This window comes from Schistocerca piceifrons, chromosome 2 (assembly GCF_021461385.2).
Source record: "Schistocerca piceifrons isolate TAMUIC-IGC-003096 chromosome 2, iqSchPice1.1, whole genome shotgun sequence".
NCBI classification, from domain to species: domain Eukaryota; kingdom Metazoa; phylum Arthropoda; class Insecta; order Orthoptera; family Acrididae; genus Schistocerca; species Schistocerca piceifrons.
In genome coordinates this window covers 691,690,398-691,716,479 of record NC_060139.1, presented here as the reverse complement: position 1 = coordinate 691,716,479, position 26,082 = coordinate 691,690,398, and the positions used below count along the sequence as shown (strand labels likewise).

The 26,082-nt window shown below is 39.8% G+C and overlaps 1 protein-coding gene across 1 annotated transcript in view; it reads left to right on the top strand.

Moving 5' to 3' along the window:
- LOC124776375 overlaps positions 1-26,082 on the top strand; it is a 352,178-nt gene that overhangs the window by 311,562 nt on the left and 14,534 nt on the right. Inside the window, exons 18-19 of the mRNA XM_047251339.1 lie at positions 6,239-6,425; positions 14,377-14,581. Of these exons, the coding sequence (XP_047107295.1) occupies positions 6,239-6,425; positions 14,377-14,581 (392 nt within the window). The remainder of the gene's footprint in view (positions 1-6,238; positions 6,426-14,376; positions 14,582-26,082) is intronic.

Below are 26,082 nucleotides of genomic sequence, written 5' to 3'. Positions count from 1 at the left end.
GCAAATCAAGTGTAGTCTTAGAAAGATCAGCTAATAAAATATTTGTGGACATTAATCACTGGTTCCTAGCCAATTATTTGTCACTAAACTCTGAAAAAACACACTACATGCAGTTCAGAACTTGTAAGGGGTGTCCCACGAGTATGTGCCTAACATTCGATGACAAGTGGATAGAAGAAATGGACAGTGTTAAATTCTTGGGATTACAGCTTGATAATAAACTCAACTGGGAGAAGCACACCACAGAACTGCTGATATGTTTTAACAAATCTCTATTTGCAATGCAAATTGTGTCAGACATAGGGGATATAAAACTGAAAAAGCCGGCACGCTATGCTTACTTTCATTCCATAATGTCATATGGGATTATGTTTTGGTGTAATTCATCAAGCCAAGCTGAAGTTCTCCAGGCACAAAAACGTACAATGAGAGTTATATGTGGTGTGAACTCAAGAACGTCCTGCAGAAGACTGTTTAGGCAACTGGGGATACTAACTACTGCTTCTCAATGTATTTACTCCCTAATGAAATTTGTCTTTAAAAATATATCACTTTTTCAATCGAACAGCTCAATTCATGGAATCAGTACTAGAAATAAGAATAATCTTCAAATGGCTCTGAGCACTATGCGACTTAACTTCTGAGGTCATCAGTCGCCTAGAACTTAGAACTAATTAAACCTAACTAACCTAAGGACATCACACACATCCATGCCCGCGGCAGGATTTGAACCTGCGACTGTAGCGGTCGCTCGGTTCCAGACTGTAGCGCCCAGAACCGCACGGCCACTCCGGTCGGCGAATAATCTTCACAAGGATTTAAAGTCACTTACTCTTGTACACAAAGATGTGTGCACTATTCAGGAAAACACATTTTCAATAACTTGCCAGCAGCCATAAAAATGAAATTCAGTTTAAGAGAAGCTGAAAGGATTTATTGGTGGCCAACTCCTTCTAATCCATTGATGACTTTCTCAGGAGAACCAACATATTTTTGTGTGTGTGTGTGTGTGTGTGTGTGTGTGTGTGTGTGTGTGTGTAAGTACAATCTAATTTCTGCGCCATTTCAGTGCAGTAATGTGTTCATTGTAAACAAGTATTATAGTAGTTCTATTAGACGTTTATTACCTTATAAATAAATAAAAACATTTTCTTAAAATATTAAATCAGTGCATTAGTGTTTGAAAAATGATTCTTCCATATAGTCATCATTAAAAAAATGATCATTCCACTTGGGACCTGTGGAAGGTACATTAGCATATTTGTTTCAGTTGCAAATATTTGTCATGTATTATTGTTTTTCTGACATGTTCTACATCCTGGAGGACCTCCTCACTACAGATCTGTTGGAATGAAAGTCAATCTAATCTAAACTACTTAATGGACAATTATCACCAGTAGGTACACAAGCTTCTTAAATGACATTATTTGTCAAAAAGCTAAACATTTCCCTGAAGTAATTCATGTTAATGCATGCAGTGCTTACAATGTGGTGTTATTGTGGTCTTCAGTCCTGAGACTGGTTTGATGCAGCTCTCCATGCTACTCTATCCTCTACAAGCTTCTTCATCTCCCAGCAACTACTGCAGCCTACATCCTTCTGAATCTGCTTAGTGTATTCATCTCTTGATCTCCCTCTATGATTTTTACCCTCCACGCTGCCCTCCAGTACTAAATTGGTGATCCCTTGATGCCTCGGAACATGTCCAACCAACCGATCCCCTCTTCTGGTCAAATCGTGAGACAAACTCCTCTTCTCCCCAATTCTATTCAATACCTCCTCATTAACTATGTGATCTACCCATCTAATCTTCAGCATTCTTCTGTAACACCACTTTTCAAAAGCTTCTATTCTCTTCTTGTCTAAACTATTTATCATCCATGTTTCACTTCCATACATGGCTACACTCCATACAAATACTTTCAGAAACGACTTCCTGACACTTAAATCTATACTCCATGTTAACAAATTTCTCTTCTTCAGAAACGCTTTCCTTACCATTGCCAGTCTACATTTTATATCCTCTCTACTTCAACCACCATCAGTTATTTTGCTCCCCAAATAGCAAAACTCCTTTACTACTTTAAGTGTCTCATTTCCTAATCTAATTCCCTCAGCATCACCTGACTTAATTCGACTACATTCCATTACCTAGTTTTGCTTTTGTTGATCTTCATCTTGTACCCTCCTTTCAAGACACTGTCCATTCTGTTCAGCTGCTCTTCCAAGTCCTTTGCTGTCTTCTCCATGGATTTTAATACCTACTCCGAACTTTTCTTTTGTTTCCTTTAATACTTGCTCAATATACGGATTGAATAGCATTGGGGATAGGCTACAACCCTGTCTAACTCCCTTCCCAACCACTGCTACCCTATCATGTCCCTTGCCTCTTCTAACTGCCATCTGGTTTCTGTACAAATTGTAAATAGCCTTTCGCTCCCTGTATTTTACCCCTGCCACCTTCAGAATTTGAAAGAGAGTATTCCAGTCAACATTGTCAAAAGCTTTCTCTAAGTCTACAAATGCTATAAACGTAGGTTTGCCTTTCTTAATCTTTCTTCTAAGATAAGTCGTAGGGTCAGTATTACCTCACGTGTTCCGATACTTATACAGAATCTTAACTGATCTTCCCTGAGGTTGGCTTCTACCAGTTTATCAATTCGTCTGTAAATAATTCAAATTAGTATTTTGCAGCTGTGACTTACTACACTGATAGTTTGGTAATTTTCACATCTGTCAACACCTGCTTTCTTTGGGATTGGAATTATTATATTCTTCTTGAAGTCTGAGGGAATTTCACCTGTCTCATACATCTTGCTCAACAGATGGTAGAGTTTTGTCAGGACTGGCTCTCCGAAGGCTGCCAGTAGTTCTAATGGAATGTTGTCTACTCCCGGGGCCTTGTTTCGACTTACGTCTTTCAGTGCTCTCTTCACGCAGTATCGTATCTCCCATTTCATCTTCATCTACCACCTCTTCCATTTCCATAATATTGTCCTCAAGAACATTGCCCCTGTATAGACCCTCTATATACTCCTTCCACCTTTCTGCTTTCCCTTCTTTGCTTAGAACTGGGTTTCCATCTGAGCTCTTGATATACATGCAAGTGGTTCGCTTTTCTCCAAAGGTCTCTGTAATCTTCCTGCAGGCAGTATCTATCTTACCCCTCGTGAGATGAGCCTCTACATCCTTACATTTGTCCTCTAGCCATCCCTGCTTAGCCATTTTGCACTTCCTGTCAATCTCATTTTTGAGACGTTTATATTCCTTTTTGCCTGCCTCATTTACTGCATTTTTATATTTTCTTCTTTCATCAATTAAATTCAATATTTCTTCTGTTACCCAAGGATTTCTACGAGCCCTCGTCTTTTTACCTACTTGATCCTCTGCTGCCTTCACTATTTTATTCTTCAAAGCCACCCATTCTTCTTCTACTGTATTTCTTTCCCCATTCCTGTCAATTGTTCCTTTATGCTCTCCCTGAAACTCTGTACAACCTCTGGTTCTTTCAGTTTATCCAGGTCCCATCTCCTTAAATTCCCACCTTTTTGCAGTTTCTTCAGTTTTAATCTACAGTTCATATCCAATGGATTGTGGTCAGAGTCCACATCCGCCCCTGGAAATGTCTTACAATTTAAAACCTGGTTCCTAAATCTCTGTCTTACCATTATATAATCTATATGAAACCTTTTAGTATCTCCAGGCTTCTTCCACGTATACAACCTTCTTTCATGATTGCTGAACCGAGTGTTAGCTATGATTAAGTTACGCTCTGTGCAAAATTCTACCAGGCGACTTCCTCTTTCATTTTGTCCTCCCAATCCATATTCACCTACTACTTTTCCTACTATCGAATTCGTCACCCATGACTATTAAACTTTCGTCTCCCTTCACTACCTGAATAATTTCTTTTATCTCATCTTACATTTCATCAATTTCTTCATCATCTGCAGAGCTAGTTGGCATATAAACATGTACTACTGTAGTAGGCGTGGGCTTCTTGTCTCTCTTGGCCACAATAATGCGTTCACTATGCTGTTTGTAGTAGCTTACTCGTACTCCTATTTTTTTATTCATTACTAAAACTTACTCCTGCATTACCTCTATTTGATTTTGTATTTATAACCCTGTATTCACCTGACCAAAAGTCTTATTCCTCCTGCCACCAAACTTCACTAATTCCCACTATATTTAACTTTAACCTATCCATTTCCCTTTTTAAATTTTCTAATCTACCTGCCCAATTAAGGGATCTGACATTCCATGCTCTGATCCGTAGAAAGCCAGTTTTCTTTCTCCTTACAATACCATTCCCAAAATATAAAATGCCTTGTTATCATATTTACTTTCCTTATTTCTCATTGAAGTGTAAATGCCAAGTTTCTTTGAAATGTGTTTTAACACAATGGAAGCAAGGACTGGATAATGTCACTGTGACATTCGGTATAGGACTTCTGCAGTTTGATACACTGAAAATGATGTAGCATATCCACATTTCACCTTTGTCTAGTGTGCTGTGTTTTAATCACTTCATTAAAATTCCTTATTGTGCTTTGATGATGAATAAGAGAAGAGTATACGAAAAACACAACATATAGCAGAGAAGCTGAGTCACAGATTGGCACAATAAAAAGACACTCACAGTTACAGCTTTCATTTGTCAACAATACATCACACACACACACACACACACACACACACACACACCCCTGCAACTGTGGTTACAGTTGCCTGAAACTGCAGTCTTGTGACATTTGTGTGTGTGTGTGTGTGTGTGTGTGTGTGTGTGTGTGATTTTCGTAATATTTTTACAGTCCATCCTGGATTTTCCGTTGTTTGAAAAACACAACAGCTTCTTATTTTGGGAAATATGATTATGGTGCTGTAATGTTTGTGTTAAAGACGCTTGGTTCCAATTGACTGCTTAACTTTTTGTTACATAATGGTTCACTTACGACCATTGTGAACATGCTGGTCATAAATGCTTGTTACACTTAATACCACTTCTTCGGCGACTTGTCCTTCTGTAACCTTCAGATTCGTCAACCCTAAGCCATCAGTTGTTTGTAAATCCAGGCTTTTACATGTAAAGGACCTATTTGGGTGGTAGAACACAAACATGTATGTATTTTAAAATCAATTTTAGCCAATCGAGCAGGGATATTTCTCTTGTTACAACAAGCCATATTAACTGAGACTTCATTTTAACAGGCTGCATTGGCATCCAAATATTTATGAGAGTCATTCGCAAGTGAAAAAACGTTTTGTTTTTACACATGACCATGTTACCCTACCTCCACTGACAAACAACCACTGACCTTGGTATTCGTCCGCTTCAGTTTGGCGGCAGCTGGGATCCAATGCTGTTGATTACTGCTTAACTATGCGACTGTAAAATGTGTGACAAAATTTTCAATCCTGCCAAGTGTGAAGTGCACACTTTTTAAATTCGCAAAAAAATCCAAGCACTGAAATTTGTAGACAGGTAACTGAGGTTTATGGTAATGTTACGAATGAAGCATCAGTTTGAAAGTAGTGTATCATGTTTAATGGCAGACGGAAGAAGACTGAAACAAAAATCCAACCAGACAGGTGTTCCACAATTAGTGGACTGCAGCAACCTACTGGCAGACGCTTCACAACTATTTTGAGCCAATAAAAACAAGCAGCAAGGAACGCTAACCAGTTGAGTCATCCTCTTCCATGATAATGCATGTCCAGGAGTGACAAGGACTAGCTTCCATGGTTTCAGTGGGAAATGTTCCAACATCCGGCATACAGTCTAGACTTAGCCCCCAAGTGATTACAATTATTCCTCACATTCGAAGATATTTGTTTGAGTGAACAATGCTATGGAAGTGATGATAAACTTAAAAGAAGCCATTAGTCAGTGGTTCAGAAAGTTTGCGGCAACTGTGTATGCAGAAGGCACAGAAAACCTGGTAAACTGGTATGACACATGCCTAAATTTGTATGGTGATTATGTAGAAAAGTAGCTTCGGTATCAGACTGTATGTAAAAAACAGTTTTTTAAAATTACATCAAATAAACATTTTTGTAGAAGAAGGTGTTCTTTACTTTCGGAATGACTCTTGTAATATTTTTTTAAAAAATTATGTAGTTGCAATATGGTTGAATCACTTGTTTGTGCAATTTTGCATTTGTCTTTGTTCTTCTCTTTTATTGTTCCATTATTATCTTTATTATAACCTTAAATCTTTTCTCTTTTGTTTTTCAGTTTCCCCTTTATGCTTATGGTGGGCACCACCGGATTACTATCAAAGGTGTACCAAAAGATGGAACAGGTCATATGTGGCTTTGCATAGGTGCATTAGATTATGGGAAACCTTGTATGGAAGCTTATTTTATCATCAGTAATTCTGGAACGCTGGATGCATTTGCAATTGTGAATGCCACAACAAAAGGCAACTATCTTATTCTCCTCTTATTTTGCTCAAAATTATGGTGCTTTACACATTTTGCTTTAACTATTACAATGATTTTGTATTGCTTTTAACCCCCCCACCACGCACACGCACGCACACACACACACACACACACACACACACACACACACACACACACACACACACAATTGCTCACTCACTTTCTACTCCTCCACCACCTCTGTCCTTTCCCTCCCATTTCCTTTTCTGTTTATTAGAGTTCCTCTTTATATTTCCTTTCCTTTCCTTTCCTTTCCTTTCCTTTTCTTTCTACCCATTCTACTCACTCCTCTTTTCCTCACTTTCCTCTTAATCTCGTCACCCTCTTGACTATTGTTCCCTTACTCTCACTTCCCAACTCCCATTACTAGAGCACTGCCGGTGTAAAGTGAACATAAGTATCACTCACTTCCCATCACTTGCTATCCATACAGTACAGTCTCATTCGCTTCCATGTAGGTGAGTGTGCTCTAATTGTGCCTCAACAGCCGGATTGCCCCTTCCATATGGCGAAGGAAAAATGGCAGTTAGCTACATCGCAATGCAGCACAAGACATAGTGGGAAGCCATTGAGCCTGTGCTCACTGCAAGTCCACGACCGGTGCACAACTGTAAGGCTATGTAAGCCCTGCAGATAACTGTCACCAGGCAAGGTAATGTCAGTTTTCTTTGGCAACTTCCGCCAAGCTGTGTGAATTTGATACTCCCCCCCCCCCCCCCCCCCTCTCTCTCTCTCTCTCTCTCTCTCTCTCTCTCTCTCTCTCTCTCTCTCTCTCTCTCTCTCTCTGTGTGTGTGTGTGTGTGTGTGTGTGTGTGTGTGTGTGTGTGTGTGTGTGTGTGTGTGTGTGTGTGTTCACTCACTGTGCGCCAAGTGAGTCCCCTCAGAATGGGTATGTGGAAGCAATGCTGTCCTGACTGCCATGCACCTCAACAGGCATCCTGTCTGCAATCCATCTGCTTATGATGACAGATTATGAGAACTATGGTCTACTACATTATTAAGAACTGTGGTCTACCACATTATTAAGAAAAGTAAGAAGAGATTACTGCATGAAGTGTGAGTCATATTAATTGTTACATGGCACCTACAAAAAACTGGAAGCTATCTAGGAAATTCTGTGATAAAGGAGATGAAACCAAGTGAATGTCATACTAAACACCATAGCTGTTACTATTTTATCCAACAAGATAAATCAGATGATTTCAGAACTCCATTGCAGACATAGCTTGTAATAGTTTATGACAACGAATTACGTAAAAAGTAGACAGAATATCAGTTATGAGAGTGATAGTGTCTACCGTCGTGCATACCACATATTGGAGTCAGTTTTCTTTATGGTGTGTTATACAGATCGTAAGGTGGATTTAACTTGGTGCTTTGTGGTGATATAACTGTACTTCCAATTGGAAAACTTCCATCCTTCCCTCCAGTTATTAAATAAGTTATGTCTTGATTTTACATTTCCAGAAACATAAGATGCTGCATATTGCTTCTCAGACAGGAAACAGTCCACCACAAGTTGACAGAACAACACTGGAGTAATGAGTTCATTTGGAAAGTCACTGGAAAAATGATCTCACATAATTTTACATGGAACTTAAAAGCTCAGAATATTTCCTGACACAAGTTCAAATGATGTTTCACATTAGGTAACTTAAACCAACTGGAAACATCATTCTAAGATTTTACTACACAGTCAACACCAGAAGAGAAAAAGAGTGAAATATGTCTGATAGTACATCAGTATGTGAAACCTGTATGAATGAATTTCCGAAAAAATGCCTCTATTCTATATAGTTCTTTGTCATTCAGAATTAGTTGTACTACAGAGTTAGTGTCATATATTTAGATGGTTCCAATCAGGAAAATCATGTGCTACATGGTAAACTTCAAAGTATTGGTTATCACAAGTTCATGTGTTAAATTACAGTTTGTAACAAGATCAGCAGCGTTACTACTGCAAAAAGATCAGAAGCCTTGTAAGAAATAGAAAAGAGAGTATTAATATATATAGAATATGTTACAAAAAGATTCACATCTTTTGTATAAGATTACCTGTTCCAATGTGTTAAACCATTACGGTGAGACTTATCCTTTGACTAGAAGCTTTCTATGAGCTGTTTTGCCATGTGCCTGACTTAAAGGAAGTCATATGCTGAAGTGATATCTGTTGTTGTTGTGGTCTTCAGTCCTGAGACTGGTTTGATGCAGCTCTCCATGCTACTCTATCCTGTGCAAGCTGCTTCATCTCCCAGTATGTACTGCATCCTACATCCTTCTGAATCTGCTTAGTGTATTCGTCGCTTGGTCTCCCTCTATGATTTTTACCCTCCACACTGCACCTCCAATACTAAATTGGTGATCCCTTGATGCCTCAAAATATGTCATACCAACCAATCCCTTCTTCTAGTCAAGTTGTGCCACAAGCTTCTCTTCTCCCTAATTCTATTCAATACCCCCTCATTAGTTATGTGATCTACCCATCTAATCTTCAGCATTCTTCTGTAGCACCACATTTTGAAAGCTTCTATTCTCTTCTTGTCCAAACTATTTATCGTCCATGTTTCACTTCCATACAGGGCTACATTCCATACAAATACTTTGACACGACTTCCTGACACTTAAACCTATACTCCATGTTAACAAATTTCTCTTCTTCAGAAACGCTTTCCTTGCCATTGCCAGTCTACTTGTAATTCGACCATGATCAGTTATTTTGCTCCCCAAATAGCAAAACTCCTTTACTGCTCTAAGTGTCTCATTTCCTAATCTAATTCCCTCAGCATCACCTGATTTAATTCGACTACTTTCCATTACCTAGTTTTGCTTTTGTTGATCTTCATCTCATACCTACCTTTCAAGACACTGTCCATTCCGTTCAACTGATCTTCCAAGTCCTTTGCTGTCTCTGACAGAATTACAATGTCATCGGCGAACCTCAAAGTTTTTATTTCTTCTCCATGGATTTTAATACCTACTCCGAATTTGTCTTTTGTTTCCTTTACTGCTTGCTCAATATAGAGATTGAATAACATCGGGGAGAGGCTACAATCCTGTCTCATTCCCTTCCCAACAACTGCTCCCCTTTCATGCCCCTCGACTCTTGTAACTGCCCTCTGGTTTCTGTACAAATTATAAATAGCCTTCCGCTGCCTGTGTTTTACCCTTGCCACCTTCAGAATTTGAAAGAGAGTATTCCAGTCAACATTGTCAAAAGCTTTCTCTAAGTCTACAAATGCTATAAACGTAGGTTTGCCTTTCATAATCTAGCTTCTAAGATAAGTTGTAGGGTCAGTATTGCCTCATGTGTTCCAATATTTCTACGAAATCCAAACTGATCTTCCCCAAGATCAGCTTCTACCAGTTTTTCCATTCGTCTGTAAAGAATTCGTGTTAGTATTTTGCAGCTGTGACTTATTAAACTGATAGTTCGGTAATTTTCACATCTGTCAACACCTGCTTTCTTTGGGATTGGAATTACTATATTCTTCTTGAAGTCTGAGGGAATTTCGCCTGTCTCAGACATCTTGCTCACCAGATGGTAGAGTTTTGTCAGGACTGGCTCTCCGAAGGCTGTCAGTAGTTCTAATGGAATGTTGTCTACTCCCGGGGCCATGTTTCAACTCAGGTCTTTCAGTGCTCTGTCAAACTCTTCACGCAGTATCATATCTCCCATTTCATCTTCATCTACATCCTCATACATTTCCACAATATTGTCCTCAAGAATATCGCCCCTGTATAGACCCTCTATGTACTCCTGCCACCTTTCTGCTTTCCCTTTTTTGCTTAGAACTGGGTTTCCATCTGAGCTCTTGATATTCATGCAAGTGGTTCTCTTTCCTCCAAAGGTGTCTTTAATTTTCCTGTAGGCTGTATCTATCTTACACTAGTGATATATGCCTCTACATCCTTACATTTGTCCTCTAGTCATCGCTGCTTCGCCATTTTGCACTTCGTATTGATCTCATTTTTGAGATGTTTGTATTCCTTTTTGCCTGCTTCATTTACTGCATTTTTATATTTTCTCCTTCTATCAATTAAATTCAATATTTCTTCAGTCACCCAAGGATTTCTACTAGCCCTCGTCTTTTTACCTACTTGATCCTCTGCTGCCTTCACTACTTCATCCCTCAAAGCTACCCATTCTTCTTCTACTGTATTTCTTCGCCTCATTCTTATCAGTTGTTCCCTTATGCTCTCCCTGAAACTCGGTACAGCCTCTGGTTCTTTCAGTTTATCCAGATCCCATCTCCTTAAATTCCCACCTTTTTGCAGTTTCTTCAGTTTTAATCTACAGTTCATATCCAATAGATTGTGGTCAGAGTCCACATCTGCCCCTGGAAATGTCTTTCAATTTAAAACCTGGTTCCTAAATCTCTGTCTTACCATTATATAATCTATCTGAAACCTTTTAGTATCTCCAGGCTTCTTCCATGTATACAACCTTCTTTCATGATTCTTGAACCAAGTGTTAGCTATGATTAAGTTACGCTCTGTGCAAAATTCTACCAGGGAGCTTCCTCTTTTATTTTGTCCTCCCAATCCATATTCACCTACTACTTTTCCTTCTCTTCCTTTTCCTACTATCGAATTCCAATCACCAATGACTATTAAATTTTCGTCTCCCTTCATTACCTGAATAATTTCTTTTATCTCATCTTACATTTCATCAGTTTCTTCATCATCTGCAGAGCTAGTTGGCGTATAAACGTGTACTACTGTAGTAGGCGTGGGCTTCTTGTCTATCTTGGCCACAATAATGCGTTCACTATGCTGTTTGTAGTAGCTTACCTGCACTCCTATTCTTTTATTCATTATTAAACGTACTCCTGCATTACGCCTATTTGATTTTGTATTGATAACCCTATATTCTCCTGACCAAAAGTCTTGTTCCTCCTGCCACTGAACTTCACTAATTCCTACTATATCTTACTTTGACCTATCCAGTTCCGTTTTTAAATTTTCTAATCTACCTGCCTGATTAAGGGATTTGACATTCCACACTCCGATCCGTAGAATGCCAGTTTTCTTTCTCCAGATAACGATGTCCTCTTGAGTAGCCCCGCCCGGAGATCTGAATGCGGGACTATTTTATCTTCGGAATATTTTACCCAAGAGGATGCCATCATCATTTAACCATATAGTAAAGCTGCATGCCCTGGGGAAAAATTACAGCTGTAGTTTCCCCTTGCTTTCAGCCATTTGCAGTACCAGCACAGAAAGGCCATTTTGGTTAGTGTTACAAGACCAGTTCAGTCAATCATCCAGACCGTTGCCCCTGCAACTACTGGAAAGGCTGCTGCCCCTCTTCAGGAACCACACATTTGTCTAGCCTCTCAACCAATACCCCTCCGTTGTGGTTGCACCTACAGTACGGTTATCTGTATCGCTGAGGCACGCAAGGCTCCCCACCAATGGCAAGGTCTGTGGTTCATTGTGATATCTAAAATACCAAAACTCCTTCCCGTGCTACTAGTATAACTTGGTGGTGTGATGGAGACGTGGTGAAGTGTGAATGATGATAACACCCATAGACAGATTCAGACAGCACTTTCAGGTTCAACTGGTGTATTTGAGTTTTGAGATACATCTGAGGATGTATTAATAACTGATAATGTGAAATAAATCCAGAAAAATCATTACAGTGCTGTCTGAAGAGTTAATTCAGTCAGTCAACGTAAAATTATAATTCCATGTTCCTCAGAACCATAATGATGGATGGGAAGGTTTGAACAGATACTACTTTGTCTTCCTTAACCCATCTCAATTTTCTACCAGAACTTTACTACTTCTTCATATTTTCAGCTTGCTTTCGTTTCCATCTCTATCCTCCTCTTCCTTTTGAGTGCAGCTATTTTTTTCTTTTTCTTTTTGTCACTTGCCTGCAGCCCGTTACTACTATAAGATATGACTCTGTTTTATAGTCCAGTGTTACCTCTGATGTTATTTCAGAAGCTAGTCTCTCTCATGACCTACTTTATTACTGATAGTATCATTCTACCAGCACATGTTCAGTGCTCCTCCTTTTCACCCTAAATTAGAGGGCACAGTGTTATGGTATTAAGCTCACATTTTGAAAAAGGCAATTACCATCTGGCCATCCAGATTAGCTCTTTAACAGTTTTCCTAAACTGCTTTGAATTTCAGAATGGTTCCTCTGAAAATATCACAGCCCACACTCTGTCGTGCCTTTTTTCACCTCATTCAGTGTTCTGACTGATTTGGTGTGCCCCACCATAAATTTCTCTACTGTGCCAATCTCTTCCTTTCATGGTAACCTTTGCACCCAATATCCTCCATTATTTATTGCATAAATTTCCATCTTCCCCCACAGTTTTTATCGTTTACAGCTCCCTCAAGTACCATCGAAGTGATGTGCTATATGACATTTTTAGAATGGCATGTCTCACTTCCAAGCTTCCATGATGATGAAAAATGTTCATTATGTTTAGTAGTGAGTGACTGTCGGGACATCCCACTATTATTAGAATATGTGCAGATGGCAGAATGGCTTAAACCCAGACAATGAATGAGCATCTCCACCAGCTATGTGGGGCTGCTTGTTCCTTGGCATCATGCTTTGAAAATGCTTAGAAGAGGAGGAGTAACAGTCATGGCTACAATGGACACCATCACAAATGGCTGTCAGATTGGATTGTGGACAACTTACTTCTTGTCTTGCTTTTGTACAAGCTACGTATGTATAAGATGATCTGTCAAACCGCTTAGTGTATGAGATTGTGTTGTTGTGAAAGGAAGTGTAAATACAGAAAGTTTAAAGTTTAGTTGTTTGTCATTCGTGTAGCTTGGAGGACAATTAATGCTCTCTTTCAGCACCCATCCACGCACAAGGAGATGAAGTTCTATGATGATTGCTGGAATACAATTGGGTGGAACTGACTAGCAGGCCCAATGTGGCAGGAACCAAGAAAAATGACCAAAACAAATCTTATTAAATAAAGCTGCTGATATAAAATATCAGTGGGTTACAGATCACACACAGGAAAAATCAACAAAGTTCCATTCCAGAAGTAATTTCCAAATGCCTTAACAAGTGTTCCATCATCCTGTCCTTCCATCTTGTCAGTTTCTGGACGTCTTCCTCTTCTCACAAATTCTGCAGAGAACTATGTAATTTCTTAACATATCCAGCCACCTAATTGTCAACATCCTTCTGTAGCACATCTTGGATGCTGTGATTCTGGTCTTTTCTGGCTTTCCCACAGTACACAATTCACTTCAATACAGTGCAGTGCTCCAAATATAAATTCTTAGAAATTGCTTCCTCAACTTAAGTCCAGTGTTTGATGCTTGTAGTCTCCAGGCATGTCTTTGTTGCCTGTGCTAATCTGCTTCTATCATTGATACCATTTTACCTTGAATTTAAATTCCTCTCCTGAATCTCTCTTTATTATTTCCGCCATTGCTTCTTCAATGCATAGTAGGGGTGAAGACTACATCCCTGTCTTATACCCTTTCTAACATGAGCATTTATTATTGGTCTTCCATTCCAATTTTTCCCTTTTGGCTTATTTTCCTGAGAATTTCAATCATCTTGCACCAGTTTACCTTGTGAGACTTTTTTTCTGTGTTGACCAATACTATGAACTTAATCTCACTTTGTTGGCTCAACATAATTCAATTTACATCACACATTCTCTTTCTTTCTCCTGTCTGTGCCTTTCCCCTGGCGAAAAAAATAACTTAAATGACAAAACATAAATTTTGTCTCTGTTTTAGAAAGTTTTGTGTTTGTAGGTCCTTGACAAATTAATTTTTCTAGACAGCTGCTCATGTGATGCTTATTTTTTTCAAACATTCATATGCTGAATTAAATTTACTTATGGAGTATCCCCTTTTTAGGTAATACTACTATCACGCAGAACATATGTTTACTATGAATGTTATAATACTTTCTAATATTTTCAGGACTGGAATTTCTGAAAAAATCAGCTATAACTGTTGAGCCTAGCAAGTTTATAATCCCTGCTGGTAGTTCCAGTACAGTTAAAATTACTTATCATGCACAACAAGACCTCCTGAAGTACTTCATAAGTGCAGCCAAGGATGTCTTGGAAATCGGGGTTTTGAGCATTCTAACAGGTGATGAGCCTACCAGACAAAGACTGAGGAGGTAATACTTATTGAAATAATTTTTCATCATGTACTGAAAAAAGTTATTAGTACCATACTATCGTTGTTTCGTTTAAATGAAAGTAGATTTAAAATATTGTAGTAGTTTTTGCAAATTTATTGTCACTAAACTCATTGAGAGTCACTAATTGATCCATGACACCAATGACTGAGCTCCAGGGTTGTGGATTAAATTAGCTGATGAAATGGAGCAACCAGCCTTTTACGTAGACTTATTTATGCTGAGGTAATGCCAGGTTCTTGCCATTTTTTTGTTTTGTATTACTGTTCTGTCTTAATCAATACTAGCTTTTTCCCCATGGGTTCGCCTGTTTATGTGTGTGTCACATAAAATGCACACATATTTTGGTCCATCACACACCTGTCATGCATGGCAGCCTATATACAGGGGCTTCAACACAATCTGTTTATCCATAAATATTAGAGCTAGAGTGTTATTAATGTTGTCAGTTCCACAGTATATACCAGGCTGTGAGTATTAGGTGCATGCATTACAATCAACTTGTCAGGTGGACCACACCACATGGAGCCAGTGTCCTCGCTGGGGGAACCAAACAACTCAGCTGTCCTCTGCATTACCGTTCGCTGCAGTCATCAGTGCACTCTGTCATCTTCAGTGAGAACAAATCATAGATACCATAGTTTTCCACACGTTCCATCTGTCAACTTGATTTTAACACATGCGCGAAATACTCGCACCTGTTTAATCTTTATCATTACTCATTTGCTTTCCATTGTGGGTTTGGTGTCCATTGGTGTCTCAACTGGGTTACAATCATTCATGTACAAACATTCCAGTACTTTCAACAAGTACATAGATTGCCTCACAGTCTTTCCGCCGTCTGATCTTTTGCAATTGATGCCAAGAAATGATTTAATTTTGCCCATATCTTGTATGAAAAATCAATTTTCCAAAGCCCTTTTAATCTTGTTGATTTCATCATAGTTACTTAGAGCAATATCATCTACATACAATGGAAGATATGCTGTGCTGTATCCTCCCAAATTACCTACGTACAAATATCTGAAAACATTTTACTGTCCGATTGCAACACTTTTGACAAACATATCAAATGTTGCATTATGTGAACGAGGAGCTTGTTTCAATCCTTAGAAGGACTTTTTAATTTGAAGATTGCATTCTTTTGACCCATGACATCTTGAGGTATCTTCATGTAGACATCTTCATATTGCTCCCCAGGAAGGAAGGCATTTTTGTCATCTTTTGTGTGCATAAAGAGATCAATCATCTTCAATGATGATGGACACAGTGTTCTCAATGTAGCCAAAAAGACAAATGGAGTGTGTGTTTCATCATGATCATAACCCTTCCTCTAAGCACAGCCTTTGACTACAAGCCTTGCCTTATATCTGTCAATGTTTCTATCTGTATTTTGTTTCATTTTAAACATCCATTTGCTATCAATTGATTTCTTCTCTTGAGAGTACGAGTCAACTCCCATGTCTCATTAAGTTCCAGTGACTTTATTTCTTCGCTGATTGCTTCCCTCTATTAATTTTCATCGTGTCTCCCTTCTATATCTTCATAGCGTTCAGGAACATCATCAATAGATGATTTAGCATGCAAGACCACTATTGCCTAATCATCAAAGGCATGTTTCATTCCCTGTTGTTTCATTGAAGTTTTTGTACCTTTACAGGCATCTTGATTAGTGCTCTAGAGTCTTCTGTCATATTTTCTTCTTTTTTGTTTTCATCTGTCTTTTAATTCTGTGCTGTTTTTGTTTTCTCTTGAAAGCTGCAGTTCGCTAGTTGTCCTGTCGAGAGTGAATTTCGTTTCATCAAATATTGCACCCTTTGCTGAAATCACTTCCTTCAGTCCTGGACACCAAAATCTGTATCCATTTAGACAATATGCATTTAAGAGAATGAGAATCAAACTTTCTAACTAACAGTTCCGTTTTTAAAAAGGCTTAACAATCAAAATCTTTAACTTCTCCAAGTTGGGTTTTCTCCCATACCATAGTGCTGCTGGTATTTTTCCTTCCAAGGCTGTAGTTGGCCTCCTACTTGTAATATAAACTGTGACCACATTACTTCTGTCCATAAACTATTGTCAAGTTTTGATTTGAGAAGCATACTGTGTGTGTTATCCAAAATAATCTTGTTTAGATGTTCAGTATATTGCATTGTCAACCCAAATCGAATACCAAAGTCTTCACGGAAAGTCTTCAGCTCATTCAGTATATACTCTCACCCATTGTCACAATCAAGGTGACTTATTTTCCAATTGAAATGAGCTGTAGACATTGCTTAAGAAATTTTGAAAAGTTTCGCAACTTCTGACTTTGCATCTAGAACATACACACAAGCAAAATGGGTAAGGTCATTAACAAATGTTAAAACATATCTTTTATTATCATATTAGCTTGGAATAATTTCCAATTTCCAGTTGGATCAGTATGAATAAATTCTGGTGGTCTGGTTGTTTTTACTCTTCGTGATTTGTGGAGGTTGTAATGAAGCAGAGTTGCCCACTGCTATTCTGTTTTGGTTTTACACTCCTTCAGTAACTTAGTTAAGCAATGGACTTTTATTTTTTTCATTTTCATTACTCAGATTCCGACTACAGATTCTGTGGCCTACAGCCTCATAGTACAGAATTCAGAAATGGTTTAAATAAAATTTTCCTAGTAAAATCTATTATTTCAGTACATTCTAATATCTATTCTGAAAGTAATGAGCTAATCAGTTGTATTGGAAATGCATACTATTAACAGTTATGGACAATGACGTGTATTGTGCAATACATATTGAGTAAAATTCGAGTGAGCTAGTAAATCAAATTCAGCTGTAAGACTGCATCCAAAAGAGAGCCTAAATTTTACTGATTCCAGCAAAGTGTTTAAATTAACCTAAAGTCTATTAGTTAAATAGATATTAAGACTTAAAATCTGTAGCCTGTATGACTTTCAGTGCCAATTGTGACCAAACTACCAAATAATTCAAAGATCTGTTTCGATACTTTTGCTACCTTTATTTTTCAACGTAAAATAACTCCAGTCTCAACTTTTTAAGTGCATTAATTAAGAATTAAGTAAATTTGAATATGTAAAAATTATTGTTCAAAAGGGCTACCGTGGTTATAAGTCGGGAATTCCCACGGCGGATGCATAAGTTAGTTCCGTGGATACAGCTCACTCATAGTTTACTTCAAAACCAGTTAGAAAGGATCATTTTAACCCTGAGAAATTATAAACTATAATATATTAACAGAAATAATCAAATATTCAAGCGCTCGTCTATATAAGGTCCGAGCTGGTGCGGTAGTCAGTTAGTTCTTGGTCAGATTCTCTTGGAGAAAAAGTGCGGCAAGTTGGTTAATTTCTCGGTAATTGCAATTGTGAACTTTGTTAAAGACTGGAAGTTTTCGACCTACCTATTGTGACGATTAAGTGTAAGAGCCCTGGCCACATGAATATTGTGTGTGCGAGTGATAACAAATAAATCGCACTGTGGTTGGCATAAATGTTCAACAATGAATACGATCTTCACTTTTGATTTTGGAAAACTTCACCTAGGATCCTGGCTTCTTAATTTCAGTGTGATTTAGGTGAGATGGACGCAGCTACCGGGAAGACAATATTGAATAAACAAAGCAAGGTAGGTCGAGAACACTGCGCACTATCTACTGGGTGAGAAAATGTTTCAATACCGGTACATCCCGTTGTGACGTGAACTGTAAGTGGCACTAATAAATAAACACATGTAACGGCACATTACAAGTGGTGCCCCGGGTGAGGACATGTCCCGGCACATTACCATAATGAAAGGACACAGCACGGCACGTTACAAGGTGTGACATCTGGTTCCCTTTGATACATGTATGGCAAAAATAGTAGTCTGATGAAGTGTCAGATTTAAAGTTCATTCCATCTCTTTGCATCTGCAACTTACCAATATTATTGTACATTAGATGAGCCAACCTTTTGTGCCATAATTCAATCATCTCTGTTGATGAAGCTACATGACATTGAAGTCACTTATGTATAAAATTATCGCATGCATGTTGAACTCACTCCTTTGTGTGACAGTAAGAGTCACAAAGTTGTTTTGAATAATACCTTTACAGATTTATTGAAATTATTGCAACCAGTTACCTTTCATTTTGTTTTTAAATTTTTACTATCCCATTACCAGTTTCGAACGGCTTGGTGATTCATCATCAGATCGTACATATTTATTGATTGTATGCAGCTGTGTGGGAATCTTGTGGCTGTGGTAAGATGTATAAATGAAACTTGTAAGTACTGAGTGTGATGAGAATTATTCACATAATGAGATCGATTTTGTCACATTGCTTACAGTTATTAGTATTCATTGATTAGCTGTTGGTGCACGCAGTGTCCTGGAAAACATAATGAATGTTTCCCAATGACATTAATTTCACTGAACTTCACGCACTTAGTTATGTTTTCCAGAATACTGTGTACACAACCAACCAATGGATACTAATAATTGTAAGTAATTCAACAAAATCAGTGTCATAATGGGAATAATACTTACCACACTCAGTGTTTACAAGATTTGTTTATACATCTTACCACAACTACAAGACTTCCACATTGCTGCAGACAATTATAAATATTTTCTATCTGATGATGAATCACTAAGCAATTCGAAACTGGTAATGGGATAGTAAAAATTTAAGAACAAACCAAAAGGCAACTGATTGCAGTAATTTCAAGAAACCAGTGATCCTCATCCATAATGGATAAACGTTATAATACCTTCACAGTTCTCAAAAACTACTTGCAAACCTTTTGTTTCTAGTTTACATACTGACAGCAGGTTATAGCTGAGGTCTGTACCTGACAAAAATCTATAACCAAAATTGGAATTTTCTTGCCCTTCACACAACTCATAACTTCAATTTCACCAACACTTGTAGCGTATAGCAATATTCCAGATGTCGCAATATTGATTTTAATTGGCTGTGGCAATGTTTCACATTTTTCATTTGTGTGTTACTATTTATTAAATGCTCTGTAGCTGTGGAATCCAAATACCATTTAATTTCAGTTTATGTTGATGAATTTTCATAGCCAGTTGCAGGGATATGGTACTTATTCTCTTTTCCATCCTGATCATCGGAGCTGCCCTGCAGAGTTTTGTTTTGTTTTGGTTTGGTTTCTGTGCTTCATGTTTCTTTGGTTTTCAACAATCTGACATTCTATGCACTATCAACCCATAGCTAGAACACCAAAAAATAAAACTATTAATACCTGTGCTATCAGAGTTAATACTGTTACCAGACTTCAGTTTCTGTCCTGACAGTGAGGAAAAAAAGTCGATGACTTAAAGTGGTCTTTCTTGAAAACCTCTTCTTTGTCTTTTCATCCAAAAGTTAATTCTTTACACAATATAGAGTTAACATACCTGGTGACAGTGTTTCTAATGCTGTGACAGGATTATCATAATCCGGCAGCATTGTTAACAACAGATTGCAAACAGCCTTGGTTTCTTCTAATCTTGCTCCAGATAGTCCTAATTCTTGAATTAATTTGTCGAATTCAGAAAATGATCAGTAAACATGTTATTTGTTGAATCAAATTTCATCATTAGCAAAGTGTTCCAAATTAACAACTGATTTGCCATTCCTTTTTGCTTGAAAACATTGCACAGTGACAACCACAGATAAAATGTGGTAGCTTCATCTTTGGCATGCTCCAGACAACTATCCACAATTCCCTGTTGATTTATGACTTACATTTGTTGTCACTCTTCTTCCAAGTTGCTAACTGCGCATCTTGCTTTGTATGTACTTCTGCTGTATCATTCTCTTCATACACAACCACTTCATACCATTTCATTTGAATAAATTCCAGCAGACCCATCTCATTTAACAGTACCTCAATTCAAAATTTCCAGTTACTAAAATTGGTTCCATCAAACAGTGGAATTTTATACTTCTCTGCATCGCCAACCATAATCAGTAGTGAGATCAGTCCTTTTTGTTATACAACCAAATTACATGTCCTGTAAATCAGTACAGTTCTGAGTCCATAACCTAATAGATTAAAAAAGCTATTTGAAGTTCTCGGGCACACGAAATATCAGTTCACTTGTATTAATGATTTATTTGGTGAACTACAGACAACTTGGGTGTAGTGAAGCAGGGGACACAACCGGTCGGCTTTGACCAATGATGTCGCACATTACTCAAAGATAATAATGTCTTCACTTCCAGTCATAGATAATATAACAGTTCTGTGCTCTGGATAAGCGCTATCATTGTACATTAAAATAATTGGTTGTGATTTTAAGAGATCGCTACATATTGTTCAAAATATTCTTCGTGTGCATTTATTTAAACAATTGGTTGTTTGTAATTCATTCGGTACTTAATTTCATTCCTAGTGATACTGAGGTAATTTGGACTATTAGTTTCTTATTTAAGGACAATTTTTACTATCTCATTTTCATTTGTATGTATGGATTTATCTGTTCCGATGAACCTGGATGATTTGAGAGAGGCTATGGGCATAGACATGTTGGCCACAATTTGTTTTTTACAAATGTATGGTGTCATTGCCAAGTATGTTCGATGTCGTGAGTGTGGCAAACATAAGCGCCTCACAAGTGTATCTCATCGCCGTACTCACGACTTATTCGTATAGTGCTGCAGAAAAGATCGGTTGTGGCGATCCATTAGACGAGGGACGTGGTTCGAAAAATCTAAGCTCGCCTTGAGAGACATTAGGAAAATCACATACTGTTGGTGTTTGAGATATCCTGTGTGGCTGTGTATCCATGAATGTCATGTGAGTAAGCTAACAGTTGTGGGTTGTGAAGTTTGTGGGGAATACATGAAATATAGGAGGTCGTTAGGGGGGGGGGGGGGGGGGAGTGTGAGTGTGAGTGTGAGTGTGAGTGTGTACAACAGGGTGGAACCCCCGGTGGGATTATGGGTTGGGGGAGGGGGGGGGGGGGGGCTGTACTTTCAGGTCAAGATTGTGACGATGTAGTGTTTAAAGTAGTACCCAATCAAAGGAAGGAAGTTTTGGTCAGCTTAATTGAAGGTCACATTGCAAAGTGTTCCATTGTAATTTCAGATGGGTTGTCTTCATATAGGGATTTACGGGAAAAGGGTTATCAGCATCCCGTAGTTAATCACGATATTGAGTTCAGATCATTATCTACAAGGGCTTGCACAAATATTCTTTTACTGAATTTGACATATTTAATTGTTGTATTACACCATTATGTATGTTTTCGTGTACTCCAGTAAGTAATAGAAATTTCGCAGTAGTCGTTCTTTTTTCGTTTGTCAGCACTAGTTTTGGTATGACTTTTTCGAATCTGTACTAGTAATATTAAAGGCAAAACGCCCGACACAACTAAAATTTGTATCCTGTCCTTCAGTTGACCTTTACACTGACACTAGCTATTCGAAAAGAGCGACATATGTAACATTAAGGAGATTTACCTATATATGCCAACTGGAGAGCAGGATACAAATGTTGTGTATAGCTACATAGTTCAAATAAAGAATGAGATCTATTGTCACTCCTGTGGAAATCTTTTTTTTTATTATTATTATATATATATATTTTTTTTTGGTGGTGGGGGGGGGGGGGGGGGTGGTGACTAACTGTACCCCATAGTGAAGTACGAGATACAAGTTGTATGTGTGTCGTCTAATTGCCTCTTCGCGTAGTTTGACTGAGGTACAGGTTGCAAATGCAACTTATGTCCATTTCCACGTTTTCATAAGCGGTGTGTGTGTGTGTGTGTGTGTGTGTGTGTGTGTGTGTGTGTGTGAACTAACAGGTTACAAAGGTTAGGTGGACGGCGGAAAGACACTCTTGGTGGAGTGGGGAGGATTTCATGAAGGATGGATCTCATTTCAGGGCAGGATTTGAGGAAGTCGTATCCCTGCTGGAGAGCCACATTCAGAGTCTGGTCCAGTCCCAGAAAGTATCCTGTCACAAGTGGGGCACTTTTGTGGTTCTTCTGTGGGGGATTCTGGGTTTGAGGGGATGAGGAAGTGGCTCTGGTTATTTACTTCTGTACCAGGTCGGAAGGGTAGTTGCGGGATGCGAATGCTGTTGTCAGGTTGTTGGTGTAATGGTTCAGGGATTCCAGACTGGAGCAGATTCGTTTGCCACGAAGACCTAGGCTGTAGGGAAGGGACCGTTTGATGTGGAATGGGTGGCAGCTGTCATAATGGAGGTACTGTTGCTTGTTGGTGGGTTTGATGTGGACGGACATGTGAAGCTGGCCATTGGACAGGTGGAGGTCAACGTTAAGGAAAGTGGCATGGGATTTGGAGTAGGACCAGGTGAATCTGATGGAACCAAAGGAGTTGAGGTTGGAGAGGAAATTCTGGAGTTCTTCTTCACTGTGAGTCCAGATCATGAAGATGTCATCAATAAATCTGTACCAAACTTTGGGTTGGCAGGCCTGGGTAACCAAGAAGGCTTCCTCTAAGCGACCCATGAATAGGTTGGCGTACGAGGGGGCCATCCTGGTACCCATGGCTCCCCATATATTTTTATTTTCATTTTAGCCTCGTGTTACACTTTCCACCTTCTAATACCATGTCACCCTCACAACACCCCCACAACGACCCCATTAAGTTTTATTTACATTCCCTCCGCAAACACGCCTTCGCCCTAGCCAGATTACGCTCCCATATTCTATTTTCTCAGGCTTGTTTGACATTTGGCATTACCCCCAAAGGCCTCACACTTAAAGGTCCCATCTCTGGCTGCAACCCTTCTTTCCATCAGTCCCTATACCAGTTCCAAACTGAACAATCCATTGCCCTCACCCACCTAATCCTTAACCTACACATCAACTCAGCCAATGAACACTCCCGTCAACTCCTATCCTTAATAAAAGTCCTTAATCTTTCCTCTCCCACATCCACACCGGCTGTTCAGAGCATCCTCCTACAGGCCAACCGTAAATTAGAACAGCATGCCACCCTCCACCTCAAAAAACTATCCAATCTCCTGGTTTCCCACCTCCGGAAAGGCAACTCACTCACCCTTCACAACCTTTCCAGCAAACCTCAACCTCCTCTCATTGCACACAAACCCAGTCTCTCCCATCTACTCAATCTCCCACTTCCAGCTCCACTCCCTCCAAAACCTCAAAATTCCAATCAACACAATCTCGAATCACAGCACCCTAATTCAGTAGTTAACCTTTCCTCCAAACCTCTCTCCCAATCCGAAACCTCTGTCCTATCCAAGGGCACCTTCAGCCCCACTCCCAGATTCAACCAAACAGCCCTCGTCAAAGATTTACTGTCCTACACTCGTACTCTCTGCTGGAAATATCACTTTGCCACGAAGAAAAATGATCCTAATCCTACTCCTAATGATCCAACTCCCCAAGACACCATCCAAATTGAACCCTGCCTGGAACAGTTCCATCCTCCGTCGCAGCGGGACCCACCTCCTCTTCCTCAAAATCACCCTCTCCAAACCTTCCAGGAATTTCTTACTTCCAGCCTTGCATCTCAATCCTTCTTAAAAAACCTTAATCCTACTCCCAACATCACAACTGCTGAAGCCCAGGCTATCCGTGATCTGAAGGCTAACCGATCCATCGTCATTCTTCCGGCGGCCAAGGGTTCCACGACCGTGGTACTTGATCGTCGGGAGTATGTGGCTGAGGGACTGCGTCAGCTTTCAGACAACACCACATACAAAGTTTGCCAAGGTAACCCCATTCCCGATGTCCAGGCGGAGCTTCAAGGAATCCTCAGAACCTTAGGCCCCCTGCAAAACCTTTCACCTGACTCCATCAACCTCCTGACCCCACCGACACCCCGCACCCCTACCTTCTACCTTCTTCCTAAAATCCACAAACCCAATCATCCCGGCCGCCCCATTGTAGCTGGTTACCAAGCCCCCACAGAACGTATCTCTGCCTATGTAGATCAACACCTTCAACCCATTACATGCAGTCTCCCATCCTTCATCAAAGACACCAACCACTTTCTCGAACGCCTGGAATCCTTACCCAATGTGTTACCCCCGGAAACCATCCTTGTAACCATTGATGCCACTTTCTTATACACAAAGATTCCGCACGTCCAGGGCCTCACTGCGATGGAGCATTTACTTTCACGCCAATCACCTGCCACCCTACCTAAAACCTCTTTCCTCATCACCTTAGCCAGCTTCATCCTGACCCACAACTTCTTCACTTTTGAAGGCCAGGCATACCAACAATTAAAGGGAACAGCCATGGGTACCAGGATGGCCCCCTCGTACGCCAACCTATTCATGGGTCGCTTAGAGGAAGCCTTCTTGGTTACCCAGGCCTGCCAACCCAAAGTTTGGTACAGATTTATTGATGACATCTTCATGATCTGGACTCACAGTGAAGAAGAACTCCAGAATTTCCTCTCCAACCTCAACTCCTTTGGTTCCATCAGATTCACCTGGTCCTACTCCAAATCCCATGCCACTTTCCTTGACGTTGACCTCCACCTGTCCAATGGCCAGCTTCACACGTCCGTCCACATCAAACCCACCAACAAGCAACAGTACCTCCATTATGACAGCTGCCACCCATTCCACATCAAACGGTCCCTTCCCTACAGCCTAGGTCTTCGTGGCAAACGAATCTGCTCCAGTCCGGAATCCCTGAACCATTACACCAACAACCCGACAACAGCTTTCGCATCCCGCAACTACCCTTCCGACCTGGTACAGAAGCAAATAACCAGAGCCACTTCCTCATCCCCTCAAACCCAGAATCCCCCACAGAAGAACCACAAAAGTGCCCCACTTGTGACAGGATACTTTCCGGGATTGGACCAGACTCTGAATGTGGCTCTCCAGCAGGGATACGACTTCCTCAAATTCTGCCCTGAAATGAGATCCATCCTTCATGAAATCCTCCCCACTCCACCAAGAGTGTCTTTCCGCCGTCCACCTAACCTTTATAATCTGTTAGTTCATCCCTATGAAATCCCCAAACCACCTTCCCTACCCTCTGGCTCCTATCCTTGTAACCGCCCCCCCCGGTGTAAAACCTGTCCCATGCACCCTCCCACCACCACCACCTACCCCAGTCCTGTAACCCGGAAGGTGTACACAATCAAAGGCAGAGCCACGTGTGAAAGCACCCACGTGATTTACCAACTGACCTGCCTACACTGTGAAGCTTTCTATGTGGGAATGGCCAGCAACAAACTGTCCATTCGCATGAATGGACACAGGCAGACAGTGTTTGCTGGTAATGAGGATCACCCTGTGGCTAAACATGCCTTGGTGCACGGCCAGCACATCTTGGCACAGTGTTACACCGTCCGGGTTATCTGGATACTTCCCACCAACACCAACCTATCCGAACTCCGGAGATGGGAACTTGCTCTTCAATATATCCTCTCTTCCCGTTACCCACCAGGCCTCAATCTCCGCTAATTTCAAGTTGCTGCCACTCACACCTCACCTGTCATTCATCATCATCTTTGCCTTTGCACTTCCGCTTCGA